The 19,988-nt window shown below is 42.9% G+C and overlaps 1 protein-coding gene across 2 annotated transcripts in view; it reads right to left on the bottom strand.

Moving 5' to 3' along the window:
• Positions 1-19,988, bottom strand: part of SMARCC1 (SWI/SNF related, matrix associated, actin dependent regulator of chromatin subfamily c member 1) — a 164,456-nt gene that overhangs the window by 30,444 nt on the left and 114,024 nt on the right. For both annotated transcript variants that reach the window (XM_026652045.2, XM_026652046.2), the window contains 2 exons: positions 10,998-11,132; positions 5,109-5,367 (listed from right to left, as the gene is read on the bottom strand). In XM_026652045.2, the coding sequence (XP_026507830.1) occupies positions 5,109-5,367; positions 10,998-11,132 (394 nt within the window). The remainder of the gene's footprint in view (positions 1-5,108; positions 5,368-10,997; positions 11,133-19,988) is intronic.

The following is a 19,988-nucleotide window of genomic DNA, read 5'->3' as shown; positions in this document are numbered from 1 at the left end:
TAGATTTGTGATGTGGATGCCTTAAAATAATTATTGGTAGCCAATAATTATTTTAAAATCATTAACTTATTTCAGAGAGGCCACCAAAACAGCAATTATTTGGTAACAAACTTGGTTACTGATTGGGCTGAAATATGAACTGGTGACCCAGAGACAAAAGATTCTGCATCCCACTACTGTCACAGGAGTGTCCAAGGAGGGAAATATATACATGAGAGGGGAAGGAGATGTAGGTGAAACACATACATCACCCAATTCCTCTTCCCAGTATGGACTGTCTCAAACTACAGCTAAATGGTACATCAAAAAAGGCCAGGATATCAATTTATAATGTGGGGAAAGGTGAAACAACCCCAAGTGATGTCAAAATGAGCTCAAAGTTTTTATCTTCTTCATACCCACGAAGCAGAAACTATTTTTAACTGGACCAAGAATCCTCCTATCATAAAAGTGTTAACTGGATCCATCCCAGAGACACGTGTTAGTAGATTTAGCACAGAATTGGATGTCAAGAATGCCCTATTTTTAATAATGGCTTTGCTATTGACTTACTGCATGAGTTTTAGGTAAGTAATTTCTGTGTCTTGAGTTTCCTCAGCTATAAAATAGGGATATATGCATCTACATCACAAGGGTGTTGGGATGACTAGATATTTGAACTTCATTTGGAAAAGTGTTAGTTATAATAATAATATGGAGATATACCTATCTCATAGAACTGGAAGGGACCAAAGGTCATTGAATCCAGTCCCCTGCCTTCATAGCAAGACCAAGTACTGTCCCTGACAGACTTTTTTGTTTTGTTTTGCCCCAGATCCCTAGATGGCCCCCTCAAGGATTGAACTCACAACCCTGGGTTTAGCAGGCCAATGTTCAAACCACTGAGCTAATTACATGTTGTGTGAAAAAAATATTTCTTTTAATCTGTTTTGAATTTGCCATGTTTTAATTTTGTTGACTGCCCCTCTGTTCTTGTGTTATAAGACGGAGGAACAGAAGTTCCCAGGCCATTATCTCTAGAACATTATTGTATATACTTCCATCATGTCCCCTCTTACTCGGATCTTTTTCTAATGTAACAATCCTCATCTTCCCGACCTTGATTCAGCAAAGAGTTTTTTTTCAGGTCCTTGATAATTTTTGCTGCTCTTCTCTGAACCCCTCCAGTTGTGCAATATTCTTTTTAACACTGAATGGCCAATACTGCACACGGAATTCCAGATGAGGCCGCACCACTGATTTATATAAATGTATTATAATATTCTTCACATTATTCACCATCACATTCCTTATGCAACTTGACATCTTCGTAGCTATTTTGATCACGGCTGCAAGGTGAGAAGGGGTCTTCATTCAACTGTCTACTGGGACACCCAGGTCCCGTTTGTGATTTGATACAGTTAGTTTAGAATTCTGTACGATGTATGTGTAGTTTAATTTTTTCCTCCAATGCATTTCTTTGCATTTGTCAACCTTGAATTTCTGATTGATCTAGCTGATTTAGGACTCTCTGCAGTTATCACAGTCCTCTCTGGTCCCATCTGACCTAAATAAATGTTGCCATCTGCAAAATTTGCCAAGTCACTGTCCACAACCCTCTTTCCATACCATTAAATCTGTTAAAATATGGGACCTAGTACACAACTTTGCAGCCCCTACTAACAACCTTTTACCATGATGAAAACTGACCATTTAATCCTCTTTGCTTTCTATCTCCTAGCCACTACTTTTTGATTCATGACAATACTTTGCCTCTCACCCCATGACTCTCCTTAGGTTCTTTAGTAGCCTCTTGCAGGACCTTGTCAGAGGCCTTTTAGAAGTTCAAATACGTTTTGTCAGACGGTGGTTCTTCATCCACTACTCTACTGATATGATTAGTGAAACGCTATTTTCCTTTGCTGAAACTTCTTCGCTGGTTGGAAGCTCATGATATGAAAAGGTCTAAATGGTTTTTTTTTTTTTAATAGTAGTTTAATTATCATTTGAACTGAACTGCCAGATAAAGATGTAAGGCTTAAAGGCTTTTAATTCCCCAGGATCACCCCTAGAAACTTTTTAAAAATATAGTTACAACATTTGCTACCCTTCAATCCTATGGAACAGCAGCTGGTTTCAATGAAACGTTGCATATTTTGTTAGCAGCTCAGTTACTTCATACCTAAGCTCCTTAAGAACTCTTCAATGGACCATCTCAGCCTGGTGATTTATTGCATTTTTATTGATCAATTTGCTTCTGCACCTCCTCTTCTGACACCTCAATCTCAGAGTATCTCATCATTGTTATCAGAAAAGCATTGGTCCAAGGGTAAGAAATTCCAGGACATTTTTAGCACTATATATATATATACACATAAAAAAAACACACTTTTCCTGTTTCGGTGCTGGCTTAGCACCTGTATGATGTGCGAACAGAAGAGGAGTGCCTCACAGTCTTTGAACAGTTCCAAAATTTTTCATCTTTGCTTATTTCATAGTGTCCAACTGGTAGGTGCCTGACTCCTCCTCCTGGTGTGCTAAGAATAAAGCTACTTGGCGGTGCACCAGTGAGACAAGGGGTTAACCACACCAAGGCAGTGACCACCACACTTGGCCTATCAAATAATTCAAACTCACATAAGCAAACAAATTAAAAATAACTATAAACTTTATCTAAGAATTTGAATAAAGAGAAATACACAATCAGTAAAAATATTCAATGATTAAAATGATTAGAGATATTTATAATGTTTTTTAATTACTATAGGCTATGCTGTCAAGCACACTAGGTCACATGACCACACACTCTAATATTCCTAACCAAAAGTGATTCTCCCCTCAGTTTTGTCCATCTCTCCTGTCTCAGGTAACCAGACGGTGCATATGGAGATGTGTTAGGCCCATAAGGAAATGCTGTTAGAAACACACTTGAGAATCAGAAATGTAGGGCTGGAAGGGACCTCGAGAAGTCATCAACTCCAGAGCCCTGTGATGTGGTAGAACCAAGTAAACCTAGATCATCCTTGACAGATGTTTGTCCAACTTGTTTTTAAAAGCTTCCAATGATGGGACTCCATGACCTCCCTTGGAAGCCTATTCTAGGGCTTAGTGATCCTTATAGTTAGAAAGTTTTTCCGAATATCTATCCTAAAGCTCCCTTGCTGCAGATTAAGCCCATTACCTTTTGTCCTACCTTTAGAGGACATGGAGAACAACTCATCACAGTCCTCTTTATAACAGCCCTTAACATATTGGACTTATCTGGTCCACCCTCAATCTTCTTTTGTCAAGACTAAACACACACAGTTTTGTTAACCATTACTCATAGGTCAGGTTTTCTAAACCTTTTATCATTTTTGTTGCTCTCCTCTGGACTCTTTCCAATTTGTCCACATCTTTCCTAATTTCCCTATTACTTGTAGCCTGCTGTAATTTATACTGTTTATTGGCTTCACTAGCACCACATCTCCAAAATTTGAAGGATTTGTGTTTGGCTATAAAAAAAAAAAAAATCTCTTGAACCTAATCTTGTGGTACTTGTTCCAAACATTACAGTATCACTCCTGTAAAATGCCATATTTTGGACTATTACTGAAGAATACAGTAACACTTTTTATAAGGTAACTAAGATGAATCCAATTATTTAACTAGCTGGAGTTTTCCCTTTACGAAACTACAGATCCACTCTGGTCTTTGACTTTCTCTTGTGTTCTTTTAAAGAAGCTAATTTTTTCAGGGGATTGGGAAAAGAAGAGACTAATGCTGGAGATGGACGTGGTTTCAATTCAATTTAATGAAAACCATGTGGGTCACTTTGAGCATCACTCTGCTCATCCGATGAACCATTTATTCTAATTGTAACAGGGGAAGAGTAGCAGAATAAATCCATGATTTATCATAGTACTACAATTTGTCTCCATTATCCTCCTGTTTCTGAAGCTCACAACTTTGGGTTATCATGGATTCTTATGTCCTTCTCTCCCCACATACAGGCTCTCTCCAAATCTTGTCATTTCACTCTAAAACATTTCTTAAAATCTGTTCTTTCCTTCATAGTCCCATATCATAACTCTCATATTTGAGCTACTACAACCTTCCCTATCATCACTCCATCTGTTAATCCTTCCTGATAGATACTTCTCTACTTTTCAGTCTAAAATCCAGAAGCGAAAATAATCTCCTTCCAGATGCTCTGACCAAGTCACCACCTTCTGAACCCAAAGACCTTCAGTGTCTCCCTATCACTGAATTGTAGAACGGGAAGGGACCTCGAGAGGTCATCTAGTCCAATCCCCTGCACTCATGGCAAGTCTAAGTATTATCTAGACCATCCCTGACAGGTGTTTGTCCAACCTGCTCTTAAAAATCTCCAATGGCGGAGATTCCACAACTTTCCTAGTCAATTTATTCCAACGCTTAACCACCCTGACAGGAAACTTTTCCTAATGTCCAACCTAAACCGCCCTTGCTGCAATTTAAGGCCATTGGTTCTTGCTCTAGCCTCAGAGGTTAAGACCAACAATTTTTCTCCCTCCTCCTTGAAAACTTATGTCCCCTCTCAGTCTTCTCTTCTCCAGACTAAACAAACCCAGTTTTTTCAAACTTCCCTTATAGGTCATATTTTCTAGATCTTTAATAATTTTTGTTGCTCTTCTCTGGACTTTCTCCCATTCGTCCACATCTTTCCTGAAATGTGGTGCCCAGAACTTAACAGAATACTCCAGTTGAGGCCTAATCAGCACAGAGTAGAGCAGAATTACTTCTTGTGTCTTGCTTACAACACTCCTGCTAATACACCCCAGAATGATGTTTGCTTTTTTTGCAACAGTGTGACACTGTTGACTCATATTTAGCATCTTATCCAGTATGACCCCCATATGAGCTGTATTAGCTCATACAGCCTGCAGTTATGCCAAGTCACAGAAGTTACCACACAAAACTGCATCATACGTGAATAATGTTCGCCATTCTGGCCTCAAAGTGCATTTCTCTTTTATAATAAGACACCCTTTATATGAAACACAAGCACTACATTAAATAAGTACACAAGCAGATGTGTAGTTTCATCTGTCATCACTTCTTCCTCTGGCTTTACTCAATCATGATGATCTTCTCTTACAAACTCTTACCTGGCTGTGGTGGATGAGGGGGGGGCATCTGGTGGTGCATCATAGGGTATGGAGGGGGCTGCTGATGAGGCAGCATGCCTGGATGACCCGGTGCCCCAAGTGGGTTCATGCCAGGCCCACTGGAATGCTGGTGCGATTGTTGTGTGTTCTGACTGTGCTGCTGCTCCATTTGCTGGCGGGCCCTTAATTCTGCATATTTCAACTGCTCCATGTGGAAGTTCTGTCGTTCCGTCAGCAACTGCTGCCTCTGCTGTTCTAACTGCGGTCAAGAGAAAAAACATTCAATTTAGAAATATGAGAAGATGTAAGAAGTGCTCCCCACAATGATAGACATTCTTATTACCAATTGGCAACTTACCTGCTCAGCTCACCACTATTTTGCAGTCAGGATGACAATATGTGCCATTAAAAAGGGATATTGTCCGTTACCACCCACAGCAGTTAGTTAACTCTACCATGGTGTTTCCATTCCAGGGAACACCATGGCACTACAACTACAATTTAACCCAAGATAGACTGTAAATGTTCACCTCCTCTCAATTCTGCGCGCCATCACTCTCTCCTCTGATCCAGTTTCCTCTCCATGTTGCACTGTGGGAAAGACAATCCCTAAGAAGGAACTGGATACAACCAGAGGAGTTTTCTGTGGAAAGACTTCACCACCGAATTCTGCCCCAACAACATGTGCTCACAAAGTTCATACGGGGTCCTAATTCTATGCCTAGATTTCCAGAGTGAAATCTATGCCTCAAGGCACCCCTTAACCATTGATTTGGATTGCTGAGGCTAATACGGTTTCATGTTTGGACCAACTGCCTTTTCCTTGAACTTTTTAAAAACACGTTGTTATTGTGCTTTCAGTACAAAGCTTTGTAACAAGTAACCTAGATGCTGAATAAATAAGCCATCTGCAGAAGATACTTCTTACTATGGGGCTTGTTACTATGCTGATCTTCTCATTATGGTTAGAAAAGCTCATATGTAAATCTTAGCTAACTCTAAGCCCAGCAAAGTGTAACAGATAAGTGTGTTCTTGTACCTCTAAATGTGTTAATCTAGTTGAGGTATACAGCAACATAGCTTTCACCAGATCCATCCAAACCCCCTTCTGTTCCGTTAGTCATGAAAGAAAAGCAAAAATGTGGGGAAATGGGATTCTGGAAAGTAACCTATGAAGTTTACCAGCTTGACAATGTTATTTTAAAACACATCCACCCTGCTAGCCACGAAGCTGATCAGAGACCAAATACCAGCCTCTGAGACACGCTGCTCATAAATTCCTTTCCCAGTTTCTTTGCAATCTCAACACAGCTGAGTTACGCTTTGTGAAGATGAACTGCCATGTCTAGATACAAACTAAACTCTTCTTTCCCTTCCCCAGGAAGAATGAAACAAAAGAGAGATGTTGTGATTTTTCAATAAAACCAAAAACATCCTCTCCACCCCAGAAGCTAAATGCCCGTTCAAATAGAAGAATAGAAGCATTTAAAGCTAGAATACAAACTATGGGGTCTAAAGAACAGTTTGTCTGCATTCAGAGTCCTTTGCGCATTGCAAACATACTTTAAGATGTCTAGAAGAACTCCACTCCACAAAACATTATGCAGCAGACTGTTCACTACCAAAGTGTGAGCGAAAAACCATTCGGCCACAGAGCATTCACCAACAGAACCAGATGGCGACCAGAGCCAATGAATAATGCATAGCTCTTGTGGGGGGCTGTTTTCAACATGTAATGACCACAATGTGTTTATTCATGCTGCCATGATTTCTTTGTCCTTGACCAATTTGACACTTTACCAGGAGGAACCTGATACAATGAAAAGACAAAAACTCCAATGGTGTAATGGTTCATGTGTGAAAACAGAAACAATAGGTGGCAGGCAGTTCACAGCAAAATTGCTTTAAGGGCCCTGAGAGCAAGGCTTAATAAAAAGAGATACCACTGCAGCCTACTTTTATATTCTAACACATTCCTGATTCTCCATGTGCAGGCCACCTTCTCTTGTTGAAATACATGTAAAGAGGGCAATCCAGTAGAATGTTATTACAAACTTCCTCACAATGCAAACAAACGTCTAGCAATATGCATCAGATCTAAATGCTTTTGAAAGCTTTTCTTCAACACATTTTCCCCACTGGGATGGCAAAAAGGATAGGGGGACAAGAACAGACAGTCCCACAAAAGAGACTCATGAAAGTTGAAGGCTCATGTGAAACATACATGAGCTGTGATGCAAGTCAGGCCTAAAATTGATTCACAGCCCAGCATAGCAGGTTCCACATGCTAGCTCGGAAACTGCTGAGCCACACTCCATGAGAAGTGCAAAAAAACAGATTTAAAAAGACACGTAACATATTGTTATGTCCATAGAATTAGGCTTCAGGAGGGTTTGTCATCAATACACATAGGTTTTCCGTCGAGGCAGATCAGTACATCAGTACACATGCATTTAACTTTCAGTTCTCAGAGCCAGGTGATAACCTGACAATGACAAATCATACAGGAGCTAAATTAGATGGTCTCAGCCTGGATCACAGTGCACATCTGTCCACATCACAAACCAGTGCATGAACAACTTGACTCATGGAGGTGACAGGAAATGGAAAGAAATGCTATGTCCAGGAGTCACAAAAGGCTCTTCAGTACATTTGCTGTAAACATCTACAACAGGAAAAGGTTTAGGCACAATGTTTTCAAGCTGCCTCAAAATGATGCACAATTAGAAATGACTTATAAATATCTAACATGTGCACCCTACAGCAGCCATCACTGGTTCATCATTCTACCTCCCACACTGCCTTTCCATGACAGTAAAAAGAGTGTATTCATTCATATGTTACCACAACTTCTGGCTCAACAATGCTGCTATCAATAGAATCTCCAGTTACACATAATCAGCGCTGATAGCACTGAAATAGCTTCAGATTACAAATAGAACAAAATGTGTTATGCATAAAACCTCCTCCCTCCTACCCCCCAACCCCACTTGCAGATTTCTTTTAACAGTTACAAGCAGGTGACCTTTACTATAATAGAGGGCTGAGACAGCTCAAGTGGAGCTGTATGGACATGTGGGTATGGAACCTGCCACAATACCGAGGAACTTCTGTTTTGGTTAAATTTAATGACTCCACTAAATATCCAGTGTGTCAGTGGAATAAAGCTGAATTTTGGCCACCAGGAGCCAGGGGGGAACTCATACATAGAATATTAAAAAAGAAAATGTCAGGCTGCCTCCAAAAGAAGAAAAAAGAAAGAAAGGCTGTCACTGAAATGGAGTTTTTCCCCTAAAGATAAGAAAATCTACAGAGAACCTTTTCAACTTAGTTACGGCCATTTCTTTAGTTGCCAATCAGTGTCAGAGGCAGACATGCACAGGGAAACAGCTGAGGATACGAGGCAAAGAAGAACCTCTTGTTGACATTCTATTCTGATAAAAGACCACAGTTTGTCAAACTTTATCAGTCTGACTAATGCTAAGATGCGGATGTAAATTCCATTAAATTCACATGTGAGGACTGCCAGAATGCCACAGGAATTGCATCCATATCTTTCCCCCCCGCACACCCCCACCCCGGCAGTCCACTCTAAGAGTGTCCAATAAGGTCTCCAGCTGTCACATATATCTGGGCAGGGACCACTGCCTTCTGACTGAAGATTTTAAGGCTGCACAGCTCCCTGCCTTACACTGATATCCTCAGCAAACCAGTCTGCCTAAAGGCCAGCCCCTGTGCGATGCTTTCCAAGGACCATGAACAGGGTGTTGCCAGCAGTTACAAGTTACCATGCCGCTCTGTCTACGCAAGCACATTTATTCTTTCTCCAAATCTTCTGCAAAGGTTGGGGCCCCACCTTGGACAGAAAGTCCTGACAGTTTGCTGGATCAGAAAGAAAGCCGTGAAAGCTTTTATTTATATTTATATATATTTTTAACCAAAAGGCCTGTCTGTTTCCTCGTTTCTGGAAAATCCAGCTTGAATGAGGGAGCCTGTGCAAACCACTGCACGGTATGTACCTCTCTAGAGTTATTTAGTTTCAGTGATTCACCTTAATCACATCCCACTGGTTTTAGTTCCTGTAGCAGCTGTGGTAACCCTCCCCCATGGAGTAGAACACAATCATACAGAAACCATTTGTAGATTTAATACAATACAGTCCCCAAAAATATTGCCTACTGTTGCTATATCTGTCACAAGGCGGGTATGGAAAACCCAGGAATTACAGGTAAATATCCCATAACCTCATCTACTTCTACCATCACGCTGTCCACAAAGAGAAGAAACAAACTACTCCACCAGGATATGCAAAAAACGTGATGAAAAATTTAACTTTGAGCTCACCGCTGAAGTAGTCAAAAGGATACCATGTCTCATTCAAAAAAACAGCTGATCAATATATCAGAGGCTGATTCAGTGAACGCTGCATATCCTGCAAAGACACTATCTCTTCCCCTGGTATTTCTTATTCTAATTGTGCACAGCAAAGAAATTACTGAGTGTTAAAACAAGGGACTCAAGAAGCCACCACAAAATCACTAATTTATTACTATTAATTTGTATCAGGACTGCCATGTTTCAAATGATCAGAAATTAAACTAAACCCGTGTCCTAGCTCCTACTATTATGCTAAGTGTCTTCCCAAGACAGAATGCTGATTCTTTGATCAGTAATCACCTTATCCTGCTGCTCATCTCCTCTTCTTTTCCCTCCATTGTCTCTACTCATTGCCTTCCATGCCAATCTGAGCATGTTCCCAGAGCAGTGTCTTCCTGGCCCCCTCTCCTCTTTCCCATTTTCTTAGCTTTCTTTTTCTATCCCTTTTGACCTGCCATTTTCCTATTATTTCTCATCATTCCCCTCTGTGCCTATGACTGCATCCTCCTCTTTGCTCTCCCCTCTCTGAGAGCTGCCCATTCTTTCTCCAGCTCAGAGATCTGTTACCTACTCAGGGAGTTCCTCCGGAGTGTAAAGTGCACTGTGCAGATCAAGGAGCTGAATGCTGCCCACAGGAGTGCACCCACTCTGCTACTCAGGTTGAGTAGAATACTGAATAAAAGCACAGAGCAAGTGAGAATCTCAGGAGAGCTGGAAGAGCAACTCCCACAAAAGAATTGGAGAAGCAGATTGAAAGTCCAAACTAGGTGTTTGATCTAAAACCAAGGTAGGACAGGAAAGGCAGAAGGTTGGTGTCCTAGAGACTATACCCCAGTGATGTATGAAAAGCATCTCCCCACCCCATTCCCTGTGGAGTAAAGAATAGCCATCATTGAATTACAAATTGCTCCTCTCCCCCTACTCATCAGATGTAACCTCTGCACAGGCTCTGTAAATCTTCATCCCAAAATGAATACAGGGTGGGGGCAAGAGGCAAATTAGAGGCCAATGCATAATAGACAGTCCTAACTCACTCTTTTACACTACAGAACAGATCCTGGGTAGACACATCAGAGAGGTGAATTAAACAGCTTAATGTGAGTAACTCTGAGGGTATGTCTATACTGCAGTTAGACAGCAGTGGCTTGCCAGTGCCAGCTGATTCTGTTGGCGCTAAGGGGCTGTTTAATTGCAGTTTAGATATTCGGGCTGTCTCCAAGCTCTGGGACCTTTCAACCTGATAGGGTCCTAGAGCCGGGCTCCAGCCCAAGCACGAACACCCACACCAAAGTTAAAAAGCCCCTTAGCCTGAGCCTGAGTCAGCTGGCATGGGCCAGTCGTGGGTTTTTAATTGCAGTGTAGATATATCCTAGGTGAGCTAACGAGAGCTGTATATCTAAAGTGTTAGGAACAGATGAAATTGCTAATACACCAGCTATTCTGACATGCAGAGACCTCTCTAGCCATTGGCTTGCTCTAGGATATCATAGAGAATTAGTCTCCTGCACTTACTGCCTCTTTTTCTCTGTCCATGATTGTTTCCAGCTCTTCAAAATGACGAAGTTTGATCTCCAGTTTCTTCATTTGTGTTTCCACCAAGAGGGCTACCAAGGACTTGATCTTTCGCTCTTCCACTGCTGCTAGGTGCTGAGGATAAAAAACACACAAGTTAGAGCCCTCCCGCACACACCACCTTTACAAAATAGATAGTTCAGTGCTTTAAGGGACTGAATAACCAAGAATGAATTGTGTCCTAGATTTTCCATTTGTTCACTTTAACCAAATATTTATTTTCTTTTCATTTTCAATCCTTTATCTTCACAATGATAGTCCTCCTAGTATTTCTGAAGTCTTTAGTCAAAGTAGATAGATGTTAAGCTTATATATAAATGAATACTGTACAAGCTCACTCCCCCCAGACCAGGGGTCGGCAACCTTTGAGAAGTGGTGTGCCAAGTCTTCATTAATTTAAGGTTTTGCGTGCCAGTAATACATTTTACATTTACAGGGGCCGGCGGATGGAACCCCAGACTGGCAGCGGGCTGTGTGGGGCTGGCGGCCAAGACCCCGGCTGGCAGGGGCCAGTGGACAGGACCCCAGACTGGCAGCGGGCTGAGTGGCTCAGACCGCTGCCGGTCTGGGCTTCCATCTGCCAGCCGGGTTCCCAGCCGCCGGCCCTGCTCAGCCCGCTGCCGTCCATCCAGGCCAGCAGCTGGCTGAGCGGGGCCGGTGGCCAGGACCCCGGCTGGCAGCAGAGTGCCACTAAAAATCAGCTTGCGTGCCGCAGGTTGCCGACCCCTGCCCTAGACAATTTGATTTTGCCTTAAAATCGTCTGAATTTGTGAGCAACTGGAGTAGAGGTTTTAAAATGGAAGAGTGAGGGGCTAACAAGGGATCAAAGGGCAAAAGATTTATGGTGGCTCAGTTACGTGTGATCTAAAAAGTCTTTACTATTGTGGTGAATGCGAGGCTACTACACAGAGACTCACTCAGGAAGACTGAGGAAATGACAGATATACCTCTGCCATTCTAGAGATCTTTGCTCAAGTGAACTGGAGGTTATGTAACTAGTTAAAAATGGATCCCATTACAACATTCAACAGCAAACAAGTAAAATTACAATTTTGCCCATTGTAGCAGTTCCATTTCAACCAGGGAGAGAGTCTACACAGCCTTAAGTAGCTACGCCTCACTGTCAGTGTATAAAGTTTGTTGAAAGGTTATATAAAAGAACCCCCAGTTTTCCTTTACAACCAGCTTACAGCATTGCTCTTTTATGAAAAACTGAATCTACATTCGAAATTTAAGAGTGCAAAAACAGATTACAGACAAAACCAACAGGCCTCAAATATCTCCCTCAAGCTTTACCTTTACTATTGTGAATAATCAGATGTACGTCTAAGGATGATTAATTATTTAAATACATGACATCTAAATGAGACAGCCCTCAAGCACTGCTTGAGTATTTCAAGTTTAAAATATAAAAAGACAGAAGCACTTTAACTGACCACACATACTTGCTATTGTTACAACTCATTGCTCAAGTACAAAAACTCCCCCCCCCCCCACAATGGTTACCTATCTTTCGTAACTGTTGTTCTTTGAGACGTGTTGCTCATGTTCAGTCTATTCTAGGTGTGCACATGCCTACGTGCACAGTTGTCAGAGATTTTTGCCTTAGCGTGCACAGTTGTCAGTAGGGTTGGCTGTAGTGTCACTTTCAGTGCCACACTCATGTGTGGGTGTATTAGGCGCTGCTGACCCTACACCCTTTTGGTTCCTTCTTGCTGGCAACTCCGACAGAGGGGTAGTAGGGCGGGTAATGGAATGGACATGAGCAATACATCTCAAAGAACAGTTACGAAAGGTAGGTAACCATTTTTTCTTCTTCGTGCGTTTGCTCACGCCAATTCCATTCTAGATGACTAACAAGCAATATCCTCGGAGGTGGGCTTGGAGTTCAGTCTAGCGGCTTGCAGTACTGCTCTACTGAAGCCAGCATCGTCCCGGGCCTGCTGGATAAGTGCGTTATGGGACGTGAACGTGTGGACAGATGACCATGTGGCCTCCCTACAGATGTCCCGGAGAGGTGCTTGGGCTAGGAAAGCTGCCGAAGAGGCTTGCACCCTGATCGAGTGGGCGGTTACAATCGCTGGTGGTGGCATCTTCGCCTGATCATAGCAGTAGCAAATGCAGGAAGTAGTCCAAGAAGAAATTCTTTGAGAGGACACTGGACAACCTTTCATCCCGTTGGCCACCGCGATGAACAATTGCGTCGACTTGCGGAATGGCTTGGTCCTTTCAATGTAGAAGGCCAGCGCCCTCCTGACATCTAGGGAAATCAATCTATGCTCCTCCTCCTTCTCCTTATGCAGCTTTGGAAAAAAGACAGATAAGTAAATGTCCCGGCCTATATGAAACTGCGAGACCATCTTGGGCAGGAAAGCTGGGTGTGGCCACAGCAGGACCTTGTCTTTGTAGAAGTCCGTATAGGGTGGTTCTGAGGTAAGTGCCTTAATCTCAGAGACCCGGCGGGCGTATTTTATTACAACTAGGAATGCGACTTTCCAGGACAGGAGAAGGAGAGAGCAAGAAGTCAGAGGCTCGAAGGGGGACCCTGTGAGCAGCAACAGCACAAGATTCAGGTCCCATGGCAGAACAGGGTCCCTGACATGCGGGTTGAGGTGCTCAAGGTTCCCCTTCCTTCTCTGGGGACAGCTCCTTAGTTATTGGAGGCCGATGTGCTGCTCCCGCGTTGGATTTGGTACCATGTTCCAACTCTGGGTGCCAGGCGTAGTTTGTTTGAGGCGGCCAGGGAGGACTGGTGGGAATATGGGACCAGCATTATGGGCATGCCCCACAGGTTCCAGTACAGTCATTGAGGGGGCCTATGTCCCTGCTACCATGCGGTCGCTGCAGGTGCTGTGCTGGTTTCGCGGGTTGGCGGCAAATCCCCCTCCTTGGCGAGGGGCTGAACTCCTGGTCCTACTTAGACCATTGCCCTTCCGGTGACCAGGGCAGAGCTGTTGAGGCCTGAGTTTGCCGACTGACCCTGGTCGGTGACCAGCGAGGTGAGGAATGGTGCCTGCCCAACGAGCGGTACCGGGGAGATGGAGACCGGTGCCAGGACAGGGAGCGATTCCCACCCCGGTGGAGACTGGCATCTGGGAAACTGTCTGGGTGAAGGTGACCTGCGCTGTGGTGATCTTTGGTGGCAAGCTGTCAATGTTCAACTAGACAATGGTTCGACATGAGCAAGCACTCAAAAAAGTCAGCCAGTCCAAATAACTTGCATCCAAGTGTTTTGAAAGAGCTGGACTAAGAGCTCTCTGAACCATTAATGTTGATTTTCAGTAAGTCTTGGAACACCAGGGAAGTTGCAGAGAACTGGAAGAAAATTAATGTTCAGCCAATATTTAAAAAGGGTCAACAGAATTACTTGGGTAATCATAAGCCTGTCAACCTGACACTGATCCCAGGCAAAATAATGGAACAGCTGATATGGCATATGATTAATAAAGAAATTAGGATATTAATAATTAGTGGCAATCAATGTGGGTTTATAGAAAACAGATCCTGTCAAACTAACTTGATATATTTTTTGATGAGATTAAAAATTTGGTTGATAAAGGCAATAGTGTCGATGCAATATATTTAGACTTCATTAAGGTATTTGACTTTGTACTGTATGACATTTTGATTACAAAAAGTGGAACAAAACAAAATCAACATGCCACACATTAATTGGAGTAAAAACTAGCTGACTGATAGGTCTCAAACCGTAATTGTAAATGGGGAATTGTCATCAAACAAATGAGTTTCTAGTGGGGCCCTGCAGGGATCAATTCTTGGCCCTACACTATTCAACCTTTTTATCAATGTCTGGAAGAAAATAAAATCACTGATAAAGTTTACAGATGACTCAAAGATTGGAGGAGTGCTAAATAAGGAAGAGGGCAGGTCACTGATACAGATCGAGTTGGATCACTTGGTAAGCTAGACACAAACCAACAATATGCTTGCCAATATGGCCAAAGGTAAAATCATACATTTAGGAACAAAAAACGTTGGCCATACTTAAAAGATGGGGAACTCTACCCTAGGAAAAATGAATTCTGAAAAAGACCTGGGCATCACGGTGAATCAGCTGAACATGAGCTCCCTATGCAATGCTGTGGCCAAATGAGATCGTTGGAAGTATAAATATGGAACTACTGAGTAAAAGCAGAGAGGCTATTTTACCTCTATATTTGACACAGATGCGACTGCTATTGGAATAGTGTGTCCAGTTCTGGTGTCCACAATTCAAGAAGGATGCTGATAAACTGGAAAGGGTTCAGAGAAGAGCAAAAAGAATAACTAAAGAATTGGAAAATATGCCTCATAGTGATGACTCACGCAGCTAAATTTATTTAATTTATCAAAATGACAACTAAAGGGTGACTTGATCACAGTTTATAAGTACCTACCTGGGGAACAAATATTTGATAATGGGCTCTTCAATCTAACAGACAAAGGTATAACATGATCCAATGACAGCTCAAGCAAGAAACTGAGATTAGCAATAAGGCACAAATTTTTAACAGTGAGGGTAACTAACTACTGGAACAATTTAACATAAGAACGGCCATATTGGGTTAGACCAATGGTCCATTTAGCCAAAATCCTGTCTTCCAACCATGTCCATTGCCAGGGGCTTCAGAGGGAATCAACAGAACAGGCAATTATCGAGTGATCCACCCCTTTCGTCCACTCCCCACTTATGGCAATCAGAGGCTAGGGACACCCAGAGCATGGGGTTGCATCCCTGACTATCTGGACTAATAGTTTTGGCCTTCACAACATCCCCTGACAATGAGTTCCACAGATTCACTCTGCACTGTGTGAAGCAGTACTTTCTTATGTTTGTTTTAAACCTGCTGCCTATTATTTTCATCAGGTGACCCATGGTTCTTGTTTAAGTGAAGGAATAAATAACACTTCCTTATTCATCTTCTCCACACCATTCATGAATTTATAGACCTCTACCATATCCCGCTTAGACGCCTTTTTCCAAGCCGAGAAGTCCCAGATTTTTAAATCTCTCCTTATATGGAAGCTGTTCCATACCCTTAATCATTTTTGTTGCCCTTCTCTGCACCTTTTCAATTCTAATTTTTTTTTTTTTTTTTGAGACGGGGTGACCAGAACTGCACTCGGTATTCAAGGAGTGGGCGTACCATGGATTTATATAGTGGCATTATGATATTTTCTGTTTTACCATCTATCCCTTTCCTAATGGCTCCCAACATTGTCAGCTTGTTTTGACTGCCACCACACATTGAGCCCAATGACCCCAAGATCTTGTTCTTGAGTAGTAACAGCTAGTTTAGACCCCATCATTTTGTATGTATAGCTGGAATTATGTTTTCCCCATGTACATTACTTTGCATTTATCAACAATGAATTTCATCTGCCATTTTGTTGTCCAATCACCTCGTTTAATGAGATTTCTTTGTAACTCAGGTTTTGACTTAACTATCTTGAGTAATTGTGTGTCGTCTGCAAATTTTGCCACCTCACTGTTTACCTCTTTTTCCAGCTCGTTTATGAATATATTGAACAACACTAGTCCCAGTACAGTTTCCACTCTTGACTGTGAAAACTGAGCATTTATTGCTACCCTTTGCTTCCTGTCTTTTAACCAGTTACTGATCCATGAGAAGACCTTATCACGGGCTGTGGTGGATTCTCCATCATTGGAAAATTTTAATTCAAGACTGGATATTTTTCTAAAAGATCTGCTCTAGTTCAAACAAGTTATTTCAGGGAAGTTCTACGGGCTGTGTTATGCAGGATGTCAGATACAATGATCCCTGCTGATTCATAAATTATCAAGACAGAAATCTTGTCATAGGCTGTTTTGACTGGGGGGAGGGATAGCTCAGTGGTTTGAGCATTGGCCTGCTAAACCCAGGGTTGTGAGTTCAATCCTTGAGGGGGCCATTTAGGGATCTGGGGCAAAAATCTGTCTGGGGACTGGTCCTGCTTTGAGCAGGGGGTTGGACTAGATGACCTCGTGAGGTCCCTTCCAACCCTGAGATTCTATGAAGTACTCACAATAGTAACTTTTATTCTTTTGGGGGAGGGATAGCTCAGTGGTTTGAGCATTGGCCTGCTAGACCCAGGGTTGTGAGTTCAATCCTTGAGGGGGCCACTTAGGGATCGGGGGCAAAATCAGTACTTGGTCCTGCTAGTGAAGGCAGGGGGCTGGACTTGATGACCTTTCAAGGTCCCTTCCAGTTCTAGGAGATAAATTAAATTAATGGAGCTATCCTATTTTAAAATTTTTGATCTAGATAAAGAGCATTACATCCATCTACAGCAGAAAGGGTGTCCAGTGGTGGGAAAAAATGAAAAAGGACCCATAGGTCCTGAAATGTATTTTCATGGTGAGGGAAAATTAATTCAGCAATTTGGGGTTGGGAAGGGAAGATATGCAATGGGTGTATCACCAAAACCATTAAAAACAAAACAAAACCCCAAAACAAAAACAAAAAACCTATTATTTCCACTTTGAGCCTTTCACCAAAGGTGTTAAAGCACTTTACAAACTGCGTGTGTATGGGGATTATTAGCTCCATTCTACATGTGGAAAACTATAGTGAAGAGGTGAAGTGACTTGCCCAAATTCAAAGTTATTAGGAGATCTGCAAAAAGAAACCATGTCTCCTGATGATCAGCTCCCAACTCACCACTATATTGTGCTGCCTTCAAAACACACCGACACATTCTTTTAATAACATTGTCCCGTAGCCACCAACTTCCCCCAGAAAAGCTAATTGCAAGATTTCTCCTGTGACACTTACAGTTCTATTTCTAACGCAAAGTTTGCAATACTATAATAGCTTTCCATATAATCTAGAGTTAATGGTCTGGGTTAATATTAAAGTTTAAATTATTCCATCTCAGACAGAGACATGGCTCACAAAAGGCCTTAATGCTGTCTGAATTTTTAGTGCAAACGGGAAGAGAAGTCCTTGTTGCACTCCAATTCTACACTGGAGTGTTAAGGTCCTGATTACAGGAGATTATTTCCTCTAATATAAATTTTCTGTGTGTGTCTTTGTCAAAATCAAAAGGACTGCATTATCCAAGCCCTTTCTTCCTCTTACATCCACCACCAACGGAAGAAAATGGGGACATGAGCTTGATTGGGAGCAGGAAGCCTCTCAAAATAAAAGATTAAATTTCACTCATATTTACATTTTTATTGCTTGCCTGAAAATTCCCATCAATCCATGGTGTGCAGAAGAGAAGTAACTCTTAATACAAGTGCATGGTGCTCTGGCTATAAGGGGTTTTGCTATTTACAGAAGACCTCATTTCTACTCTTCAGACCTAGATGCAGACATGCAAAATTACCTACAATGAAGCCAGATGGTCTGCAGCACCAGCAGCTTTTTGGGAAATAGTCCCATATTATAGCACTAGAATTTGGTTTTAAATAAGGCCTTTCATGCTCTGACTGCGGCGATGTTGGGGCCGCGCTGAGCGTGGGGCGCGATGGCTGAGGAGCTGTCCCCTTTGCTCCTCTGGCCGCGCCCGCCGCCCCCCCCAATGGCTCCTCCGGAGTCCGACCGTGATGCCCCCCCACTTGCCTGCAGGACCCCAGCAGCGTCCCAGCAGGCGCCGCTTTTGAAAAATGTACTGAGGGGAAGCGACTGCTTCCCCTGAACCCATGGCATGGTGCTCCATTCTCCCTCCTGCCAAGGGCTCTCTGTGGCCCCCTACTCTGGCGGCGCTACAGCCGCGCTGCCCGGCTGGAGCCGGGCCATGCCACCGCCACCACCACGCAGCACAGAGACTGGGTCAGAACGGCTCTGCAGCTGTGCTGCCCCAGGAGCTCACAGCCCCACCGCCCAGAGCATTGTGCCGGTGGTGGAGCGAGCGAGCTGAGGCTGCGAGGGAGGGGGAGCAGTGGGGTAGGGGTCAGGGGCGAGCCTCCCGGGCCAGGAGGACGGTCCCGCGGGCCGTAGTTTGCTCACCCCTGATCTATTCCCAGCATGTCAGGTTCCTCCAACCAAATGCTATCAGGGGTTCTGTTTGTCCCAATCCCCCAACTTATCCTAGCATCCTCCTTTCTCCCCACAAGACAGGGGCTCTGTGTGAACCCTCATTTCTTCCTTCCCCACGATGCCAGAGGCTCTGTCAGTCTGTCTCCCATTCCTCTTCTGAGGTCAGTTTGTTTCAAAGAAATATGCAGCAACCAACTGGAGTTTTTTTTTCCAGAGGAGCTAACAGCTTTCCCTTGCTCTACCAGAGTATTATATTTGCCTCTTCTAAGCATCATTAGCATGGCAATGACTACTCAGCCACTGTCAAAAAATGCAGGACAAAGAAATCCAGCACTGGAAAGTACGCATCCCAAGCAGGGCCAAGGGACCTGCAAAGAACGAACGAACGCACGCACACACCCACACACACACCCACTCCCCGAGGGGATGAAGCACAAATCACAAAACATCATCATAAAGCAAACCAGGCAAGTGATGTGGCAGATAATCTACCACACACACGATGGGGTCACAGTAATAAGGGTCTCTCAAAGAGGTAGATAAATGTCACATATCCATCCTACAGCAATACTTAATTGGGGTATTTTACTGTATGAGCAATTTCAGTGCTGAGGCCCACCCAACTGGACCGAATTATACATTTTATTACTAAAACCTGGAGTTTGTGATGCCTAGTATTCAGCAGAGTTAGTGAAAAGAACAAAAAGACAGAGAAAGGATTACAATGAAACAAATTATCCGGGAAGTAGAGGAGATGTCTTAAATATGAGGAGGCAGGAGGAAGAAGGGTGTAACATTCATTACATTGAATGAAGCAGGATACTAAGAAGATATTTACAATAAAAACTGTAAGCCAGAGCTGCCATGTGGAACACTGATTCAAGCTATGGCTCATTAGGTAAAGTCTGCAGACAACTTAATACGTGAGAAACAAAGGATTTAAAAA

This window comes from Terrapene carolina, unplaced genomic scaffold (genome assembly GCF_002925995.2).
Source record: "Terrapene carolina triunguis isolate 2854851 unplaced genomic scaffold, T_m_triunguis-2.0 Scaffold111, whole genome shotgun sequence".
Lineage (NCBI taxonomy): Eukaryota > Metazoa > Chordata > Testudines > Emydidae > Terrapene > Terrapene triunguis.
The sequence above is the reverse complement of the archived record's forward strand: the minus strand, read 5'-3'. Positions and strand labels throughout refer to the sequence as shown.